This window comes from Limanda limanda, chromosome 1 (genome assembly GCF_963576545.1).
Source record: "Limanda limanda chromosome 1, fLimLim1.1, whole genome shotgun sequence".
NCBI classification, from domain to species: domain Eukaryota; kingdom Metazoa; phylum Chordata; class Actinopteri; order Pleuronectiformes; family Pleuronectidae; genus Limanda; species Limanda limanda.
In genome coordinates, this window is record NC_083636.1 from 38,235,163 (window position 1) to 38,251,710 (window position 16,548).

General features: G+C 41.9%; 2 protein-coding genes across 2 annotated transcripts; both read right to left on the reverse strand.

Annotated features, from left to right (window-relative positions):
- Nucleotides 1–1,067: 1,067 nt before the first annotated feature.
- LOC133006756 (sorting nexin-18-like) lies at nt 1,068–10,261 on the reverse strand. The gene is made up of 5 exons (XM_061075687.1): nt 10,200–10,261; nt 9,151–10,054; nt 8,529–8,822; nt 6,536–6,918; nt 1,068–3,146 (listed from the first exon to the last, which is right to left on the reverse strand). The coding sequence occupies exons 2-5, from the start codon at nt 9,918–9,920 to the stop codon at nt 2,920–2,922; spliced, it is 1,674 nt and encodes a 557-aa protein (XP_060931670.1). The 5' UTR covers nt 9,921–10,054; nt 10,200–10,261; the 3' UTR covers nt 1,068–2,919.
- A 1,851-nt stretch (nt 10,262–12,112) lies between these two features.
- On the reverse strand, nt 12,113–16,451 carry LOC133026040 (SOSS complex subunit C-like). Its single transcript, XM_061092897.1, has 5 exons — nt 16,432–16,451; nt 15,597–15,742; nt 13,419–13,515; nt 13,105–13,177; nt 12,113–12,435 (listed from the first exon to the last, which is right to left on the reverse strand). Exons 2-5 carry the CDS (start codon nt 15,619–15,621, stop codon nt 12,337–12,339), a joined length of 294 nt encoding a protein of 97 aa, XP_060948880.1. The 5' UTR covers nt 15,622–15,742; nt 16,432–16,451; the 3' UTR covers nt 12,113–12,336.
- Between the last annotated feature and the right edge of the window lie 97 nt (nt 16,452–16,548).

Consider the following 16,548-nt stretch of genomic DNA (forward strand, 5'->3'; position numbering starts at 1 on the left):
TAGTGAGCTATAAAGACATAACATCACCTTTGACCCTGTTTAATGCCTGGATTTGTTTGCCGTACACTGTGTAAAACTTTATTTTTAATAAATGATGTTTGTTAAAGACCTGCGTGTGTGTGTGTCTGTCTGTGTGTGTGCGTGTGTAACCAGCAGAGCCATTCAACAGTCAAAGACACATTGATGATGTGATTTCAAGTCCTCAAAACAAGTTTCCTGATGAATGTTGACTTATTCATTCACCGTGACACTTACAGCAAACTGTTCGTAAATGATCCTGAATAAATTCTTGGTGGTGAAACCTCTTAGGGGCTTTCTCCACCTTGTCATTCACCTTCTGTTAGCTGTGCATGACCAGCCTGAACAGCTGATACTACCACTGTAATACTTGAAAACACAATGGATCACAGTGCAGTGTTTGAAGAGCCCAGGAGCAGGAAAGCCCAGTTTTTGCATGAAGAAGAAGTAAATCTTGAAACAAAGAAAAGGTTAATCGTGGATAATAAACTATGATAAATCAGAATAAGACCTAAAACACAGTGAGGAAGAAAATGAAAACAAAGGAGAGGAGGGAATGAGGTAAATCTAAATAATGGAGGCCCTGCGGCTGATGTAACCTGACCTGCGGTCTGTGAACTCCGGTGTCAGGTATCAGAGCTGCTGCTGCACGGAAAACACCCGCTGCTCTCTGGGAAAACTTTGCATTTTACAACACAGAGAATAAATTTGCCAAAATACATGATGTCATACTATGTCATATTCGGATATTCGGAAGGGGAATTGGCACATTCAAAGTGAGAAAGTGATTTTAGGAGATCAAATCTCAAAGATTCCTCGTGATCATATACTGATAAAACAACTTGGGTTGTCAGGATGTTTCCTAATCAGGATGTGAGCTAACAAGTTTATGGCATTTACATGTGACGGCAAAAAATTAAATATATAATGTAATATTAACAAAATATTACCATTCTTTAAAAAAAACTAAAAGACACAAAGCAGGTCAAGTGAAACTATAAGTTATATTTCAGGAAAACAGTACATGACAGAAACACATTCTACATGTATTTACTGTATTTCACGCATATACTGAAATGTTGCCTCACCATGTTACATCGAAAGTGTGTTTACAAACATTTACATTCAAAGTAAATTATATGATTCAGGAAAAGTCGCTGAGAACAACGACCAGGCTGCTGGTTCACCCCGTTAGAAACCAGGAGAGGAACGTCAAGGTCAAACCTGAAACTGAAACATCCACCAGATTTACTATATGAGTGTAAAACTGAACCTGTGATGCATTCAGGTAATCACCAGCCGCAACAGTGTGTGTGTGTGTGTGTCGTGGTGAAACTTGGTCCTGGATACACCCACGGCAGCAGGAACAACTCGAGGTGCTTGTGAGTACTTTGGCAGGCGTTTATATGTCCCTCGACCTCTGGACAGATTTTTCACCCCAATGACGTCAATGTCGTTTCCTAATTGCGCACGACACAGTTACGGATTTTAGCCAGGTGTTCAGTTGGGATTGACACGGAGGCCAAGTTTGAAAAATGGGTGCGGTCAGACCCATGAGTACTGAGTTTTCATGTAATACCGTAAGTGCTCATTGGTTCGGAACGTCAAAATGTTCTCCTGTTATCTCAGGTATCATTGCTTATGTTCATAAACCTGTTATATTGACATTATTCAGAACATAAGCTACTGAGAAGCTCACCAGTGGTATTCTTATCCTTTAGATCTCACAACAAACCATTGCTACCGGTTGCTTTAACGGAATGTTTTGAAGTAGCAAGCGGATATACAAAGTAGAGACACCAAACGTAACGGTACTGTGTGTACACAACATAAAATAAATCTAACTTATTGCCCCCAAATGGGAGTTTAGACGCTGTGGTCAACTACAGAGCAGCTTCTGTGGCTGATCCACCTCAGTGACACTGACGTAAATGGGCTAAAAGCGATAAAACACCATGATTGTCAAATTTTTTTGTTACAAATTGTCCCCGGAAGAATTTAAAACGGACATGAATCACATGAAAAGCCAACACACAGTAACTTAAATAACTCCAAAGTCGGGAAAGCACTGAAGTATCTGTGCCCTGAGCCTGACCTCTGACCTCCTGGGACTGAGGGAAAACAGAAACCCAGATGGTTTCAGTACAACATCCCAAAAAAAGGAAAACAACTGCTTCTCTAAAACAAGCAGAGAAACACATCCAGTCTGAGCTCAGTTGCTTCAGGGTCATTCAAGGCACAAAGACACAAAGTTGTGGTGTCGTAAAGATATGACAGTGTTGTTGTCTGTGAGATGAAGACATTGCAAGTTGCTCAAATTTCAAGCTGTGATGAAAATCCGACCACTAAACAGAATCAACAGACTCAAATCTGCCCACTCTTCGTCTTTCAAAAACAAAAAAAAACTTGCACAATGTTGTGTCCCATCCAAACAATACTGAGCAGGTAATTCAAGTAAAAACAACACATAGAGATAAAGATAAATTCATCGAGTCCAGTTTTTCACTCTTTGTTAGATCCATTGTTTTAGTTTTGAGTGGTAGGCAGTGGAGACCTGCAGAGATCACATGACCCTCGAAGCCCTGGAACCAAGAGGCAGCCCAGGCATATTAAAAGCAGCTGTTTTTAATATCTCCGCAGTCCCGCTGAGTTGCCAGATGTGCATGCAGCGTCAGCAAAGTCCCAGTTACTGGTACATTCATCAGAGCTGTCCAGATAATACCAGAAGTTGTCATTCCACAGCCCAGTGGCCTATATTTTCTTTAATAGAGTTGAGAGCCCAGGATCCGTGACTTCACAGGTCTCCAAGGTGTTCTCTCTTACAGGTGTTCGCCATTACGAACGGACGAGCACATCCATCAACCCTCTCTTCAGGAATCCCCCCACCTCCCCCTCTCGTCCTTACTGGTCATCGTCGTATCTGTGCAGCGCGTCCTCCAGCTTGGCCGTGATCTTCTGGAAGAAGCCGATCTGCTGGCGGAGGTGATGCTGCATCTGCGAGCGGAAGTCCCGTACACGTGTGCGGTGGAAGTGTTGGATCTCGGCCAGCGTAGCGCAGGAAATGATGTTGCAGCGGTCGTGGAGGTCGCCTTCCTGCTTCGGACAGTCTTTCACCTTGGTGAGTGCACCTGGAAGAGGACGGGTGAGGGAAGTGGGTCAAAGAGAAGGAGAGGATTGAGAAAGTCGATCGAAAACCTTTCAATTTCTTGCGTCAAAATCACTTTGACGTTTGTAATGCTAAGAAAATCTATTCTTGTGCAAGCAACTTCAAATTCCTGACATGAGAGTGGTATCAATCTTCTCATCTAACAGCCCGGCAAGAAAGTGAAGCATATTTCCCAAAATGTCAACTATGTCTTTAGCCCTGTCCCTCCAAGCTCGAGACAAGTGGCTGCATGAGCGTGAAAAGGAACATCTGTAGAGCAGAAAACAGCAAATTCAGCTGAAACATTGGAAAGATGATGTGGATTATGGTTAAAACATTTTCCCAGCAGACAATTTCACTGTCATAATCTACTTTGGTCTCTGTCTTATGATAAGAGCAGCGCTGGACTGATTGAGGCTAAAGCCCAGACGGAAAATGAAACTTTCTGGCACCAACATAAGTCCTCGGCCCAAGTCTGGTTCATACATTTTCACATATGGCCGGATTCCAGCTTTTATCCTCCAGTGTTGGCCAACAGCCAGGGGGATGGTCTATGTCTCTGCCAGAAATTATCCAGATGTGGAAGTTGCATCTGACAGTCTGAATGTAGGTCAGACTCGGGCTGAACGAGGAACCTTCAGCCAGAAGAAACTCAAAGTATTTGTCAGGATGCAGTTATATTATCTGTGGCTTTTCTGAATGCTAGGAAATGAAGTGGTTGCTGGACTTTATTTTAACCATGAAAGATCTAAAGCTGAATATCAGGAAGCAGGACGGAGAGTGAAGCAGGACCACATCCTTTTTCTGAATTGTAGGAGAGGCTAGCAGCTAGCCCACAAGTTAGAGAAGCGGTTAGCCAACAAGTGATGGTAGAACTTTGGAAAGAAATGTATAAACGAGAGAGGAAATGAAAAGGTCATAAACCTTTAAATTAAGCAATAAGCTTGTGGTTCCTATAGTTAAAACGTCTGATTACACAATTTTTTTAAATACTACAGAAATTTGCTTATTAGAACAATTTCCAGCTTCTCAGTCATGTTGTGACTCACGTTTTTTAGTTTGGTGTGATAAAGTAGGAAGTAGGGCAGCTGAAGAGGAACTAACGTTGACGCTTGCTAACATGAAAGCATTTGGAGGAAATGACGAGTCAGTGAGTTGCCTTGGTACGACTCTGCTTTCTGACCTTGACGACTTAGATCTGTATCTCACACACACGTCAAAAACCCAAAAAGAACATGGCAAAATGAAATCTACACAGACTTTGCTCTGCTCGCTGCCGGGCGATTACAGAGCTGTAATCTGAACTCTTGTGCCGGAGGCCTGTGGGAAACTTCAGGGTCTGAACGCCCCCTCTCCCTCTCTCTCTCTCTCTAACACACACCCTCCCCTATTCTTTCTCCTTCCTTCTTCTCCTCAACCAGAAGGAAGAGGAAAAAAAAAAAAAAAGAGGGAGAAGAAAAGAGGAGGAGGGGAAACTAATCCTGCGACGGCTCCATTTTGCATTCCTGCAGTCCCAAGGCAACACAGTACAAGGGGCCCAGGAATCTCTCGCTCATTCAAATCAGATGTTGCCCTCGGACCTCACAGACAGAACGAGCGAGGACGGGACGATACTGTACTCGGACATTTAGGTCAGCAAACCTGTCCGCATCGAACTCCCAGCAGTAACTTCTTTCTCCAGCTGTTGTTAAATGCTGCAACGCTACCATGCCTTTTTAATTTGGATGCTATGGGAGAACCAGGCCCTGTGCGAGAGGCGTCTGTGAGAGGCGTCTGTCTCCTTCGATGTGTTTAATTAAAAGATTTTAATTCAACAGCTTGTTTAGTCAGAACCAGCTGAGTCGTCTTAACGAGGGCCCTTCATTGAATCCACTGTTATGGAAACTGTGACTAAACCGGCCATCTTCTCTAAAAGGTGGTTACGACAGCGGTGCAGATTTTAGAGGATTTGTTCACGGGCGTGATGACTCAGTCCTATGACAGAGTCTGAGCCCGGATCTCTCAATTTCCAATGATTCTCTTTTTGTTTTTAATACATATGTCTTTAGAGCATTTCAGCAACACCCTGCCACCTCTTTAGAAGATTTGCATGATAATGAAAAGCAACGAAAAGGGATCAGGTGTGTCAGGCATACAAATAATCACTTTAACCATAAACTACTTTTGTATTGGATGTTTTTGCATAAAGCAGAGGTAGAAGCAGTTTCCTGAAATGAAAACCATGCTGTTCCCAAGAATTTCGACAAAGCTTTTTGTGCTTTGAGAAGCAGAAATGATGATGCTGTCATATCCTGTGACACAACCGTGAAGATCTGCCTTCCAGGTTAAATTTGGGTAAAATTGCTTTAGTTTGAGTCTCAATTAGTTGGTATGGGTAAAGTTGTCATTGTGTTTCACTGAGTTACAGTTATAACTAAGAACTATTAAGTCAGGCTTTCAGGAGTGAAGGAGATGCTGGTGTTCTTCGAGGGCTGCGCTACACAGGGGACATAAACCAATGTGTTATTTGTCGATCAGAAGTAGGTGTAGTTCTGTCTGTCCCAGGGACCATTGGGTTTCAGTCTGTGTCCACAGTGCAGAGCTGTGATTGTATCTAGAGACCAGGGCTCAGTGCACTATAGAATCGGTGCCTCTAGGTTTTGGCAAACGTCAGGACTCTGCGTGCCAGGGGCGACTCCCTCCTCCCAACCTGCAGCAGACTAACAAGCTAACTCCTCTGCCATGAGGCCTTTTGTACATGTCTGTGTGTGTGTCTGTGTTTTCAAAACCGAGCGAGCACAGCCTCTCACAGTATCCAGAGTGTTAACAATGGAGCGGCCACGAGTTTCAGTTTTCCACCCAGATTGACGCTGCAGTTCAGTAAATGAAAACAGATGTTGCCTTTGGTTAGGAAACAGTCAGAATCTGGGTCTTTGTCTATTGTCTGCCTGTTAATGACGTGGTAACAGATAGGGAGGCTGTGGCCTAGATGCCTTTTGGAAAAATCAATAATTACCCTTTTTAATGCAAGTTTAAATAGTTAAATTAGTGAGTTATTTGTTCCATTTAATAAAACTGCCTGTCTGGAGAGAGGCCTGGATTCAAACCTCCACCTTTCAAAGGTGGTAATGTCCTGCATCTGATTTCTTGCGAGCATGATGGATGCTTAATTCATAACTTTCTTTTGAAGGATCTGCAGGATTTCTTTTTGCCTCATGTTTAAAAGGAAATATCATAAACAGTAAAGATAGCGTCTCATCTGTCAATCATGACAGCGAATGAAAATGTATGCAACCTTTCACATGTACAGTAAATACACTCACTGTCGCTGAGGCAGATTTATGCAAAATGACAAATTATGGTTTGATCTCGAACACACACACACATTCCCACCTTTCTGTACATGGACGATGTCAGGAAAATTGTCCAGGTGTCCCCTGTACAGGTCCAGCAGGTCCGAGATGGGATCCAGGTCCTGACGCGGCTGCTCGGCGAAATACTCTCCTATCGCCTCGTAGGTCTCTCCCGTGTAAGAGATGGCTCCATTCAGGCCGACTGAGTAGGTCTGCTGGTCCAGCTCGAACGCCTGCGCCAGGAGCTTGAAGGACTGTCCCACCTTCTGGTACTCTTTCTTGAAGCCTGTGATCTGTTTGCGCGCGAACTCGTTGATGGTGGTGTTGACGACGACAATGTTCTCGTCCATCCTCTTGGTGAAGGTCTTGAAACCTTCGACTTTGCTCTCGACATCCTGGAGGTCCAGAGGAACGGCAGGCGGGCTGAAGTGGGAGAAAGAGGAGGTTATGTTTCCATCTGAATTGTCCAACCACTGGACAGATTTCTAAAAAACTTGGGATTCAGTATTGGTCAGAGAACAAGCTCCAATTTGTTTTTGTGCTGATCAGAATGAGCACATCTTCACATTTGTTTACATTTACACTGATTTTCCAGGAATAATTATTTGATCATGATGATAAAAGTCAGAGATATGAGAGTTTTCAATTTGGTTCAATTTTATTTAATTTAAGTTGGTCTGCTGGGCCTTGATGGAGTTATGTTTCTTCTAGGTTTCAGACCTTGTGGCTTTATTTTAAAAATCCTCCATGATTTCTTCTTTCAGTTATGCATGACATCATCTTTATTACACAATCATGTCAGGGCCAAATGTTTCATTCTGGTTATCTCTCTTTCAGGACACTCCCAATGGTAAAACGCCTTAATAGCTACATTCCAGTGAAACAGGGAAAACTAGAAACTAATTTCTTACAATGTTAAGTGTTCTTGTTACTTTGTTAAATCCCTTTACCTCTTTAATTTGTAACATTTGGAACGTCATGTGAAACTCATTATGTCATTTATTGTGCGGTGCTCAGTCTTTCCCTCAACCCTCCGCGACTTTATACTCCAACCAGTAATTTCCCTTTGCAATTCCCAGTGCCTGTGCTGGACATTGATACACCCAGTGCTCAACGAGGACAACAGAGCCGTGAAAGTGATAAGTTCGGACAGTCTGTAAGTTAATGAGGTCAGCAGGCAGTGGCCCATGTTGAAAACCCACTCTGTGTTGTAACAGCAACTATTAAAGTGAATGTTTGCTGATCCACTTATCTACAACAGTTACTGCTTGTCAGGCTGTTGAACGCAGGTGGAAAAAGTGACTGAATAAGGTCGAGCTCTTGGACTCTGAGTGCCTGACATTAAACCTGGTGTTTTAAATTAAACATTACTGAACCTCAACCGAGACCCACAGCCGTCTCCAGCAGCTACATGATACATTACAGGCTATGGGAGCCATTAAGAAAAGCTGCATGCGTCTGTTATTTTATTTAACTCCACCAAGGAGGTTGTGTTTTCTTTGCCATTTGTCCGTCTGTCAGAAGGATTACTCGAAAACTACAAAATTGATTTCCTTGACACTTTGTGGAAGGGTGGGGGAGGATCCGAGGAAGACCCTGTTACATTTTGGAGCCGATCTGGATTCCTTTTGTTTCTTTTACATGGCGAGTGAGATTTTTAGCCTTGGTGGAGGTATGCACTCTCTAAAAGCCCCTCAATTTAAAAAATGCCTCTCAAGGGCAATCATAGAGCTCATAACTACGCCGAGGCCAAACTCTCCCCTGATCAATCTACATTTAAAGTCAGAAAAGCTGGATTTTTACTTGGATCTGCACTAAATTACGCACAAGGCAGATTTTTTTCATCAATATCCATGAGTTACTCTCTTGGAAATTAACTTAAAATGTGACAAACAATCTGATAATGGTCGGGATCCGCATCACAAATGGGGTTTTCCCTGTTTTCCATACTTTGCAACTTATAAAAACAAACAAAGATTCTTATCGAGGATTCCAACACACAATCTCTGCACCAGAGAATAACGATCTCCAACCTGATAGTGAGAAAGAAGTTGGCCCCGACCAGGTCGTCCCTCTCCGCCTTCCTCTTGCCCAGTTTCCAGGCTTTCTCGTCCGCCCCGCACGTCAGGAAGTGCTGGAAAACGTCGCAGCGCGCCAGCACGGGGTGGCTGCTCATGTGGTTCATCCACCAGATCAGACCCTTCCTCCTCTTGGAGATGAAGTCCTCCTCGAAGCGCCCGGTGGCCTGCTTCTCCGGCAGGCGCGGCACGGAGATGACGGGGAAACGCTCCACCAGCCGAGCGTAGAGCCAGTCGAAGTGCTTGTACCTGGAGGGATGGAGAGGAAGAGAGGGATGAATGAGAGGAGAAGGACGGAGAGGGTTTGGGAATGTGGTGGGTATAGGAAGGAAGTGAAAAAGAAAGATAAGCACATGTTGGTTGGAAAAGATCTCTGTTGACAAACCTGCTGACAGAGAAACAATGTGAAGATGGATGAGGGAATCTCAGGGAGGATTTCTGAGAACCCAGTCAAGTCTGTTTTTGCTATTTTGTGTGAATAACTGTGGCCACAGGAAGAACTGAGGAAACAATTATTCTAGGTCCCAAGAGAGGGAAGAGGAAGAGGAAGAGGAGGAGCCAGGAGGAGGGCGTGTACCTGCGGTTGACTCGTACGTTGGTGTGCGTCGGGGTCAGGCCGTAGGACATGTAGCTCTTCATGCCTTTGAACTTGGTCTGCCTGATGGGGTCGTCGATGGAGCAGGTGAACGGGTACGGATCCTCCTGCCACTCGGGCCCGCTCTCCCCCATCACCACACAGATCCGGTCCCCATCCCTCACCAGAGCGGCTGCCTCCCCGAGCAGGAAGGCCTCGCCTCCGGACTTGACGAAGGTGGAGAACCTGTTGAGGTTCCTCCCCACCGTGGCCGAGCTCTTGGCCTGCTGCTGCTGGTGGTGCTGCCTGGAGCTGCCACGCCGGGCGGGTAGGGAAGTGGTCACCGCGTACAGGGGGGGCGAGGTCCCAAGACCCTGAGGGGCGTCTGTGGCAGGCGAGCTGTCATCCCAGTCGTCGTCCCAGTCGTCATCACTGCCCTGACTGGTTTGGAAGCTGCCACCACTAACGCTGCCGGCCTCGGGACCCCTCTGGGACTGGGAGTCAGTGGACGTGAAGGAGGTCTGGGTGGGAGGAAGGACTTTGGTCTTGCGGGAGGAGACCCCGTTGTTGTTGGTGTTGGAGGTGATGTGGTCCTTGAGGATCTCCACATAAGAGGCAGGGAAGAGGCCTGCCTCCCCCCGGCCGTTCTCCCCCTCCAGCCAGCCATCCAGCTCCTCCTCGCTGAACAGAGTCACCAGCTCATTCTCGGTTATGGAGATCTCCCCTGGGTTTTCAGAGTGGAAGTCGTACAGCACTTTGGCCTTCAACGCCATAATCCCAACAACCCAATCACTAATAAACTCCCCCTGGTGCCTTTCTGTGCGTCTGGCTCCTCTTCTCACTGCAAAGTTGCCTCAGGAACTTGCTCTTCCCTTCCTGGATCAAACCCCTAAGATGTCAGTGGAACCTTAAATGAGATTTAGATCATGCCAAAAGTCAAAAACACTCATAATAATAATAACATTCAGGCGTTGTTTTTTTTTACACGACTGTCAAGCGCAAACAAGCTTGTGTCCGTGCGTAAAAGAAGCAGAACAGAATCCGACACGCACCTCCTCTCTCTGCGGCTTCAGATATCATCAGCTTCCAATGCAGAACTTCATCCAGCGGAAAATAAAACCTTTACAGGAACTTTTCACGCTTTGTCGGCTGCGCTGTTCCTCCAGCGAGGAGAAGAGCCGGGGAGGGGAGATTCTCCTTTTCTTTCCCCGAGATGCTTGTAAATTGAAGGCACCAGTCCGAACACGTAGCTGAGTAATGGAGGGTGGAGCCAGGAGCAAGTTCAGTCAAGTCACCGAATTTCAGACATGGAAAAAAAACATGGCCACATTTAAAAGACTTCACATCATCTGTATAGAGCTGGATTTGGATGATTTAATCTATCATTTGTTCCATCCGTTATTAAAATGTCTTAGAGTGTGTTTTCATCCCCTTTTATCGACTTTTATTTCCTCTATTTATTATTTATTACTATTTATTTATTATCGTATTTGTGTAGCACTCTTAACAAAGCTCAAAGACACTTGAAAGCAACAAACAACTGTAAATATAAACACACACAATGAGAATAGAAGTTACAAGTCATAATTAAAAATGAATTGTTAGCTAACATACACAAGATGATTTAATTTGTCATGTATTCCATCCGTTATTAAAATGTCTTAGTGTGTGTTTTCATCCCCTTTTATCGACTTTTATTACCTCTATTTATTATGTATTACTATTTATGTATTATCTTATTTGTATAGCACTCTTAACAGTGCTCAAAGACACTTTAAAGTAACAAACAACTGTAAATATAGAACACACAATGAGAATAGAAGTAACAAGTCATAATTAAACATGAATTGTTTGCTAACATACACAAGAGGTGCTATACAAATAATAGATCATCTTTGAAAGTGCCATTAAATCAATAATTAACTTATAATTAATCAGAATCCCTTATTTATTTAATAAGAAAATTCTAGAGTTTGAAATAAAACAGTTTTTAGCAGCTGCTCTTTGTGTTTCAAAGTTCTCCTCCATTCAGAAACGTGTTAACATGATGTAACCTGGGTATTTGCTGATGCAGCTTGACCTCAGAAGCTTGTTTTCACATGTTTTTGCAGAAGGAAGGAGAGTTTGTTGTCTAATGTACAGTTTTTATAAAGGTGACTGTGAACTTCACAGGCACATGTACCCAATCGAGACTTTACAGTGAAGTAGAAAACACTTGTTTACAACTTCTGGATTTTTTAATTATCGTGGATTCTTTAACGAGTAAAAAAAGCCAAACCCAAATTATTATTCACAACAGAATATTTTGAATTGTTTAAAAATACATGTTGATGAGCTCTGTAGTCATGGTTTTATGCAGATTTTGTTATAATTTTAACAATACATATGCCCATTTTAATTCCTGTTTAAGTTTAGTATTGGTTTACATAACACTGAACAGGCAATTCAGCATTATGCTTCTTTATCCAGCTCACATATTAATGCAGTGTACTTTAATATGATCCATTTTTCATGGTCAAAACTCCTAGACTTTACTGAACGCAACAATTAATTAATAATAGTATAATATAATATAATAGTGAATTGAGACAAGAATCTCCTCCTGTCCAGCTGGTGGCAGTAGAGGGACTTTCCTGTTGGAATGTGTTGATGTTAGACCGTCGATGATTACTGTTGAAATGGTGCCAGACATTCGACTGATTGAACTGTTGATATTGAAAACAATGTGATGATGCATGAGATGAATATTTGTATCTGTAATTCATATCCAGGGCTGTGGTCTACTGAACTTCTGGTCATATCATGCGACTGCATCAGAAACAAATCTTTCAAACACGCCTCTGTTCACATTTGAATCATTTTAAAACGGTTGGATGCAAACAATCAAGTTACAAGAAACAAGTGAGAAAGGCAATTTATCGTAAAACTTGAAAGTAAGTTAATAAATAAAAGTAAAAGAAAGCTGTGATTTAACACATATAACAAATTTATTATGTAAATATCAATTACAAATGTAAAAACCCAGAGAATTTAGTGGGGAGTCGGCAACAGAGCAGGATTTCTGTAGTTAGCCGTAGAAGATTTTTCTGTAAAATCTATTCTGAATGTTTTGAAAGCTTCTCTGTAAATAAATCTGACATGCACATGGTTTTGTCTCAGGCAGGGTGGAGGCAGATCAGAAGTGGAAGGTCACGACTCGGGCTCCAGGCGCGGGATGACAGGGAGGATGAGGTTCCCGAAGGAGGAGTCCTGAGTGATGAAGAAGCCCGAGGAGTGTATGTGCGCATGCTGCAAGAGAAGAAGGTTAGTTATAATCCAGAGAAAGAAAAAATACGACAGCTCTGAAGCTTCACACCTTCTTTTGTTTGTTTAATGTGTGTTTTTCTGATAAATACTTTCAGAACAAAGACAAACTGAAAAAAAAAGTGCTGTAAATAATATTTTGTTCAGAGGAAATTAGTAAATTTTAAGATCTCACTTAGTGACATTTATTCTGCAAGATCTCTCATGATACCTCAACACCTCTTTTGAAAAGTGACGTTTTTTTAGACCTGTTTAAATGACTCAGCCTTTATGACTGTGATTTACAATAAATGCTGCCTGCATCAGAAACTGTACAGAATTACTTCTCCACATCAGCCTCAACTTTAAAAGACCGGTCAAAAAAAGAAAACTCACCAAGACTGACTGAACATACAAGTGGAAAATTTAGAAAAAACTACTTTACTATAATAATAAGAAAAATAACTTGAATTTATATAGCGTCTTTCAAGAAACAGTAAGGACAAAACTTTTATGATTTGAATAAAATGTTAAATGTTGGTTAGTCAGCAGGCTTGCAGCTGCAGCTTGATTTAAATTAAAAGCAACTGTTGGGCCTTGGCTGAGATATGAGTTCTATACTGAGTTCCTTACTAGTTTGTCATGATGCTCCAGATGCTGTGTAGTGTATCTCACCTGCAGAGCAGCTTTCTGCTGAGCAGCGATGTGCTGCTGTTCTGCGTTGTCCCTGAAATCCTTCATACTCGATCTGAACAGAAACATGTGACAAGATGTTTCTCATATTAACCTCTTATGTGACGGAATACGCTGGCAAATGTTGCTCATGCTGGAAAACCATCAAACAATCAAACTGGTCTAGTTTAATCTGCTAAAGCATGAGACACTTTCACCTGAATCCCACTTTTGATAATGTAAAACATGAATTTATCAGAAGTAGATTTCCTTTGGCTGTTGACTGTGTACTGATCCCTGCAGTTGGATTCTCATACCTGCCTCCAGCAGCGTTCATGGATGGATTCTGCAGCAGCCGCTTCCTCTCCTTCTCCAGCTCGGCCAGGATAGCAACCCGGTTAATGTTTGGAAAGGCTGCAAGAAATAAATACATTAGATAATGAAGAAAACTGAAAGAATAAAGTGAGAGACATAATTAGGGTTGCAAAGGGGCCAAAAGTTTCCGGTAAATTAAGCTCTAGAATTTTGGGAATTAAAAAAAAAAAAAAAAAAACTACGCAAATTAAACGCTGAGCAATAAAAACATCATTCAAATCTCAATTTTAAAGATGTATGGAATGCAGCACATGCTGCACGTTGAGTTTCAACCCTCCACTGTGCATTCTTCCATCACATGCACAGATAACTCCCAGCATCCTTCACTCTACAGCAGGGCTACTGAGGCCTGCTGTAGTGTGCAGGACTAGTCAGGTAAGTTTCGATGATATTACTGGTATAAAATATATTAGCATGCTGATTAAGGATTGTTCATCTGTTCATCTAGCCTATTTCCATTCATTTATCCATCAATTGTAAAATATTTTTACAGACGATTCCAATTGTTTGGCTAACTATTTATATCTCTGGCATTGCATTAGTTGTTTTTTTTTACAAAATTTGCAAATACTGTGCAAAGACCTATGTTAAGAATGACACAACGATGCAGAAGCATATAGTCAAGTGCACAAAGTTTCCTCAGGGCTCAAATCAGCCTATGACAAAACAAAATGTTTATATTTATGTCTGTCAATGACAAGGTAAATACAGTTAGTATAAATTACCCACAACATTTCCAGTTTATTCCCGTTAATTCCAGTTATTTCCCGTTAATTCCCATCCTTTTAGTCGGTACTAAATCCACTCTACTCAAAGTTGACAGTTTTTCCCTCTCAATTGACAGCTCCATAGTTTCCCCCTCCCCCCAGGTAAAGAGTCTGGGTGTCATCGTCGATGGCTCACTCTCCTTCAAATCTCATATCAACATCACCACCCGCACCGCCTACTTCCATCTCCGTAACATAAATCGCCTCCGTCCCTCCCTCACCCCCCATACCACCTCTATTCTTGTACATATGTCACCTCCCGTATCGATTACTGTAATTCTCTCCTCTTTGGTCTCCCCCAGAAATCCCTCCATAAACTCCAACTGGTCCAGAACTCAGCTGCCCGTATCATCTCCCTCACCCCCTCGTTCCACCACATCACCCCCATCCTACAGCAACTCCACTGGCTTCCAATTCACTTCCGTATCAACTTTAAAATTCTTCTTCATACCTTTAAAGCCATCCACAACCTTGCCCCTCCCTACCTGTCTGACCTCCTTCACACTGCCACCTCCACCCGCTCCCTCAGATCCTCCTCTTCCATCCATCTAACTGTCCCCTCTGCCCGGCTTACCACCATGGGGAGCAGAGCTTTCAGCCGCTCTGCTCCCAAACTCTGGAACTCACTCCCACCTGACATCCGAAACATTGACTCCTTCCCTCAGTTCAAATCCTCTCTCAAAACCCACCTTTTCAGAATTGCATTCTCACTGTAGTTGCCATGCTGTTTTTACTTGCACTTTTAATTTTAATTGTTTTGTTATTTGTTTGCTCCTGTTTTGAATTGTAAAGCGTCCTTGAGTGACATGAAAGGCGCTGTGAAATAAAATGTATTATTATTATTATTATTATGGACAGTTTCCAACTTTGAATATTCCCGGAATTTTGCAACCCTAGACATAATCATCGGCATCAGCCAACATCATTCCCTTCATGCAGTGATAGGTAAAATTTGGAGCATATGGAGATTATTATTGAGTTAATTAAGCTTTGTTGCGTTGTGACAGGTAAATCCCTTTGTGAGCTTCTTTGAATTGTATAAAATTAATTGTAACTGCAGCTATTTACATTTTTTTATTTTATTGAATTATTTGGCTTGTTTATGAATGTCTTGTAAAATAGGGACAGATTATGTAAGATGCTTCTTCTTTCTGCTCCGACTTCATTCAAGAGAGTTTGTGTTTGCGTCTAAATTGTTTTGTTTAGTCGATAAATTAAATAAACTAAAACTACAGAGGCTGTGATACGTTCAGGGACACGGATATGTAGTTCCGCCTCCATGGATTCAACACAGTTAAAGACACAGAACTTCACTTTCAACATTAAGAACAACAAACAAACAGAAATATTGACCTTGTCCTGGAGGGTTCGCAGCCATGTTGGTGCAGCAGGTGAAGATAAACGCGGATCAGCAGCTGGAAACTTTCAATAACGATACTGGAGTCGTGAGAGTCAGAGAAAACATCTGTCTCATGTCCATGTGCCGGTGTCACGTCAGGCTGAAAGATGGATTATAAAGCGAAGAGGTCTCACTCCGCTCATTTATCCAGTATCCAAAAACGTCACGAGCAAGGCTAGCAAACTAGCAACATGAAGAACAGTTGCTGAAAATAATTCTTGAATGAACATTATGAGCCTTTTAATTCTTCTTAATAAGTTCATAATGAAACATTTTCAAAACAATGGTACAGAGTTATAACAAGATAAATACAGGACAGGAAAGAAGCCAATAAATCATTCAATAATACAACGTTAAAATCAACAAACAGATTAAAAGAACAACAGTAAACAGAATTAATAAATACATTTCCTAATTAGATAAGAAGTGACTGCAAAAGTCTTGTCATCATGTGCTCAAAGGGATTTTTCATACTCTGTTTACTGTACCACTTCCATTATTATGTTCATTTTTAAGTGCAATACTCATCTGTCATTTCCAATACTACTTTTTGTATTCATATTTTAGTCTTGTGTGTCATTTATTTCTCTATATTTGTATATTCTTTGTAACTGATTTTACTTGTATCATTATATATTTAAACACTGGCCACCAATTTTCACTTACTTTGAATGGTTTATTATTATTTATTATTCTATCTCTTATCTTTAATAATATATAAATTAAATATGAACAAAAATACTAATAATTAATTTAGAAATAATACATATTTACGTCATTCATACTGACTTTGGGTAGATAAGTATCAGAGTTGTCAGTTTTCTGCCAACAACTCGCTGCTCTTGTCAACAGACGATCTTTGGGCTTTTCCCCGATGTCACTTGTCCGGTGTGTTTACTTCCGGGT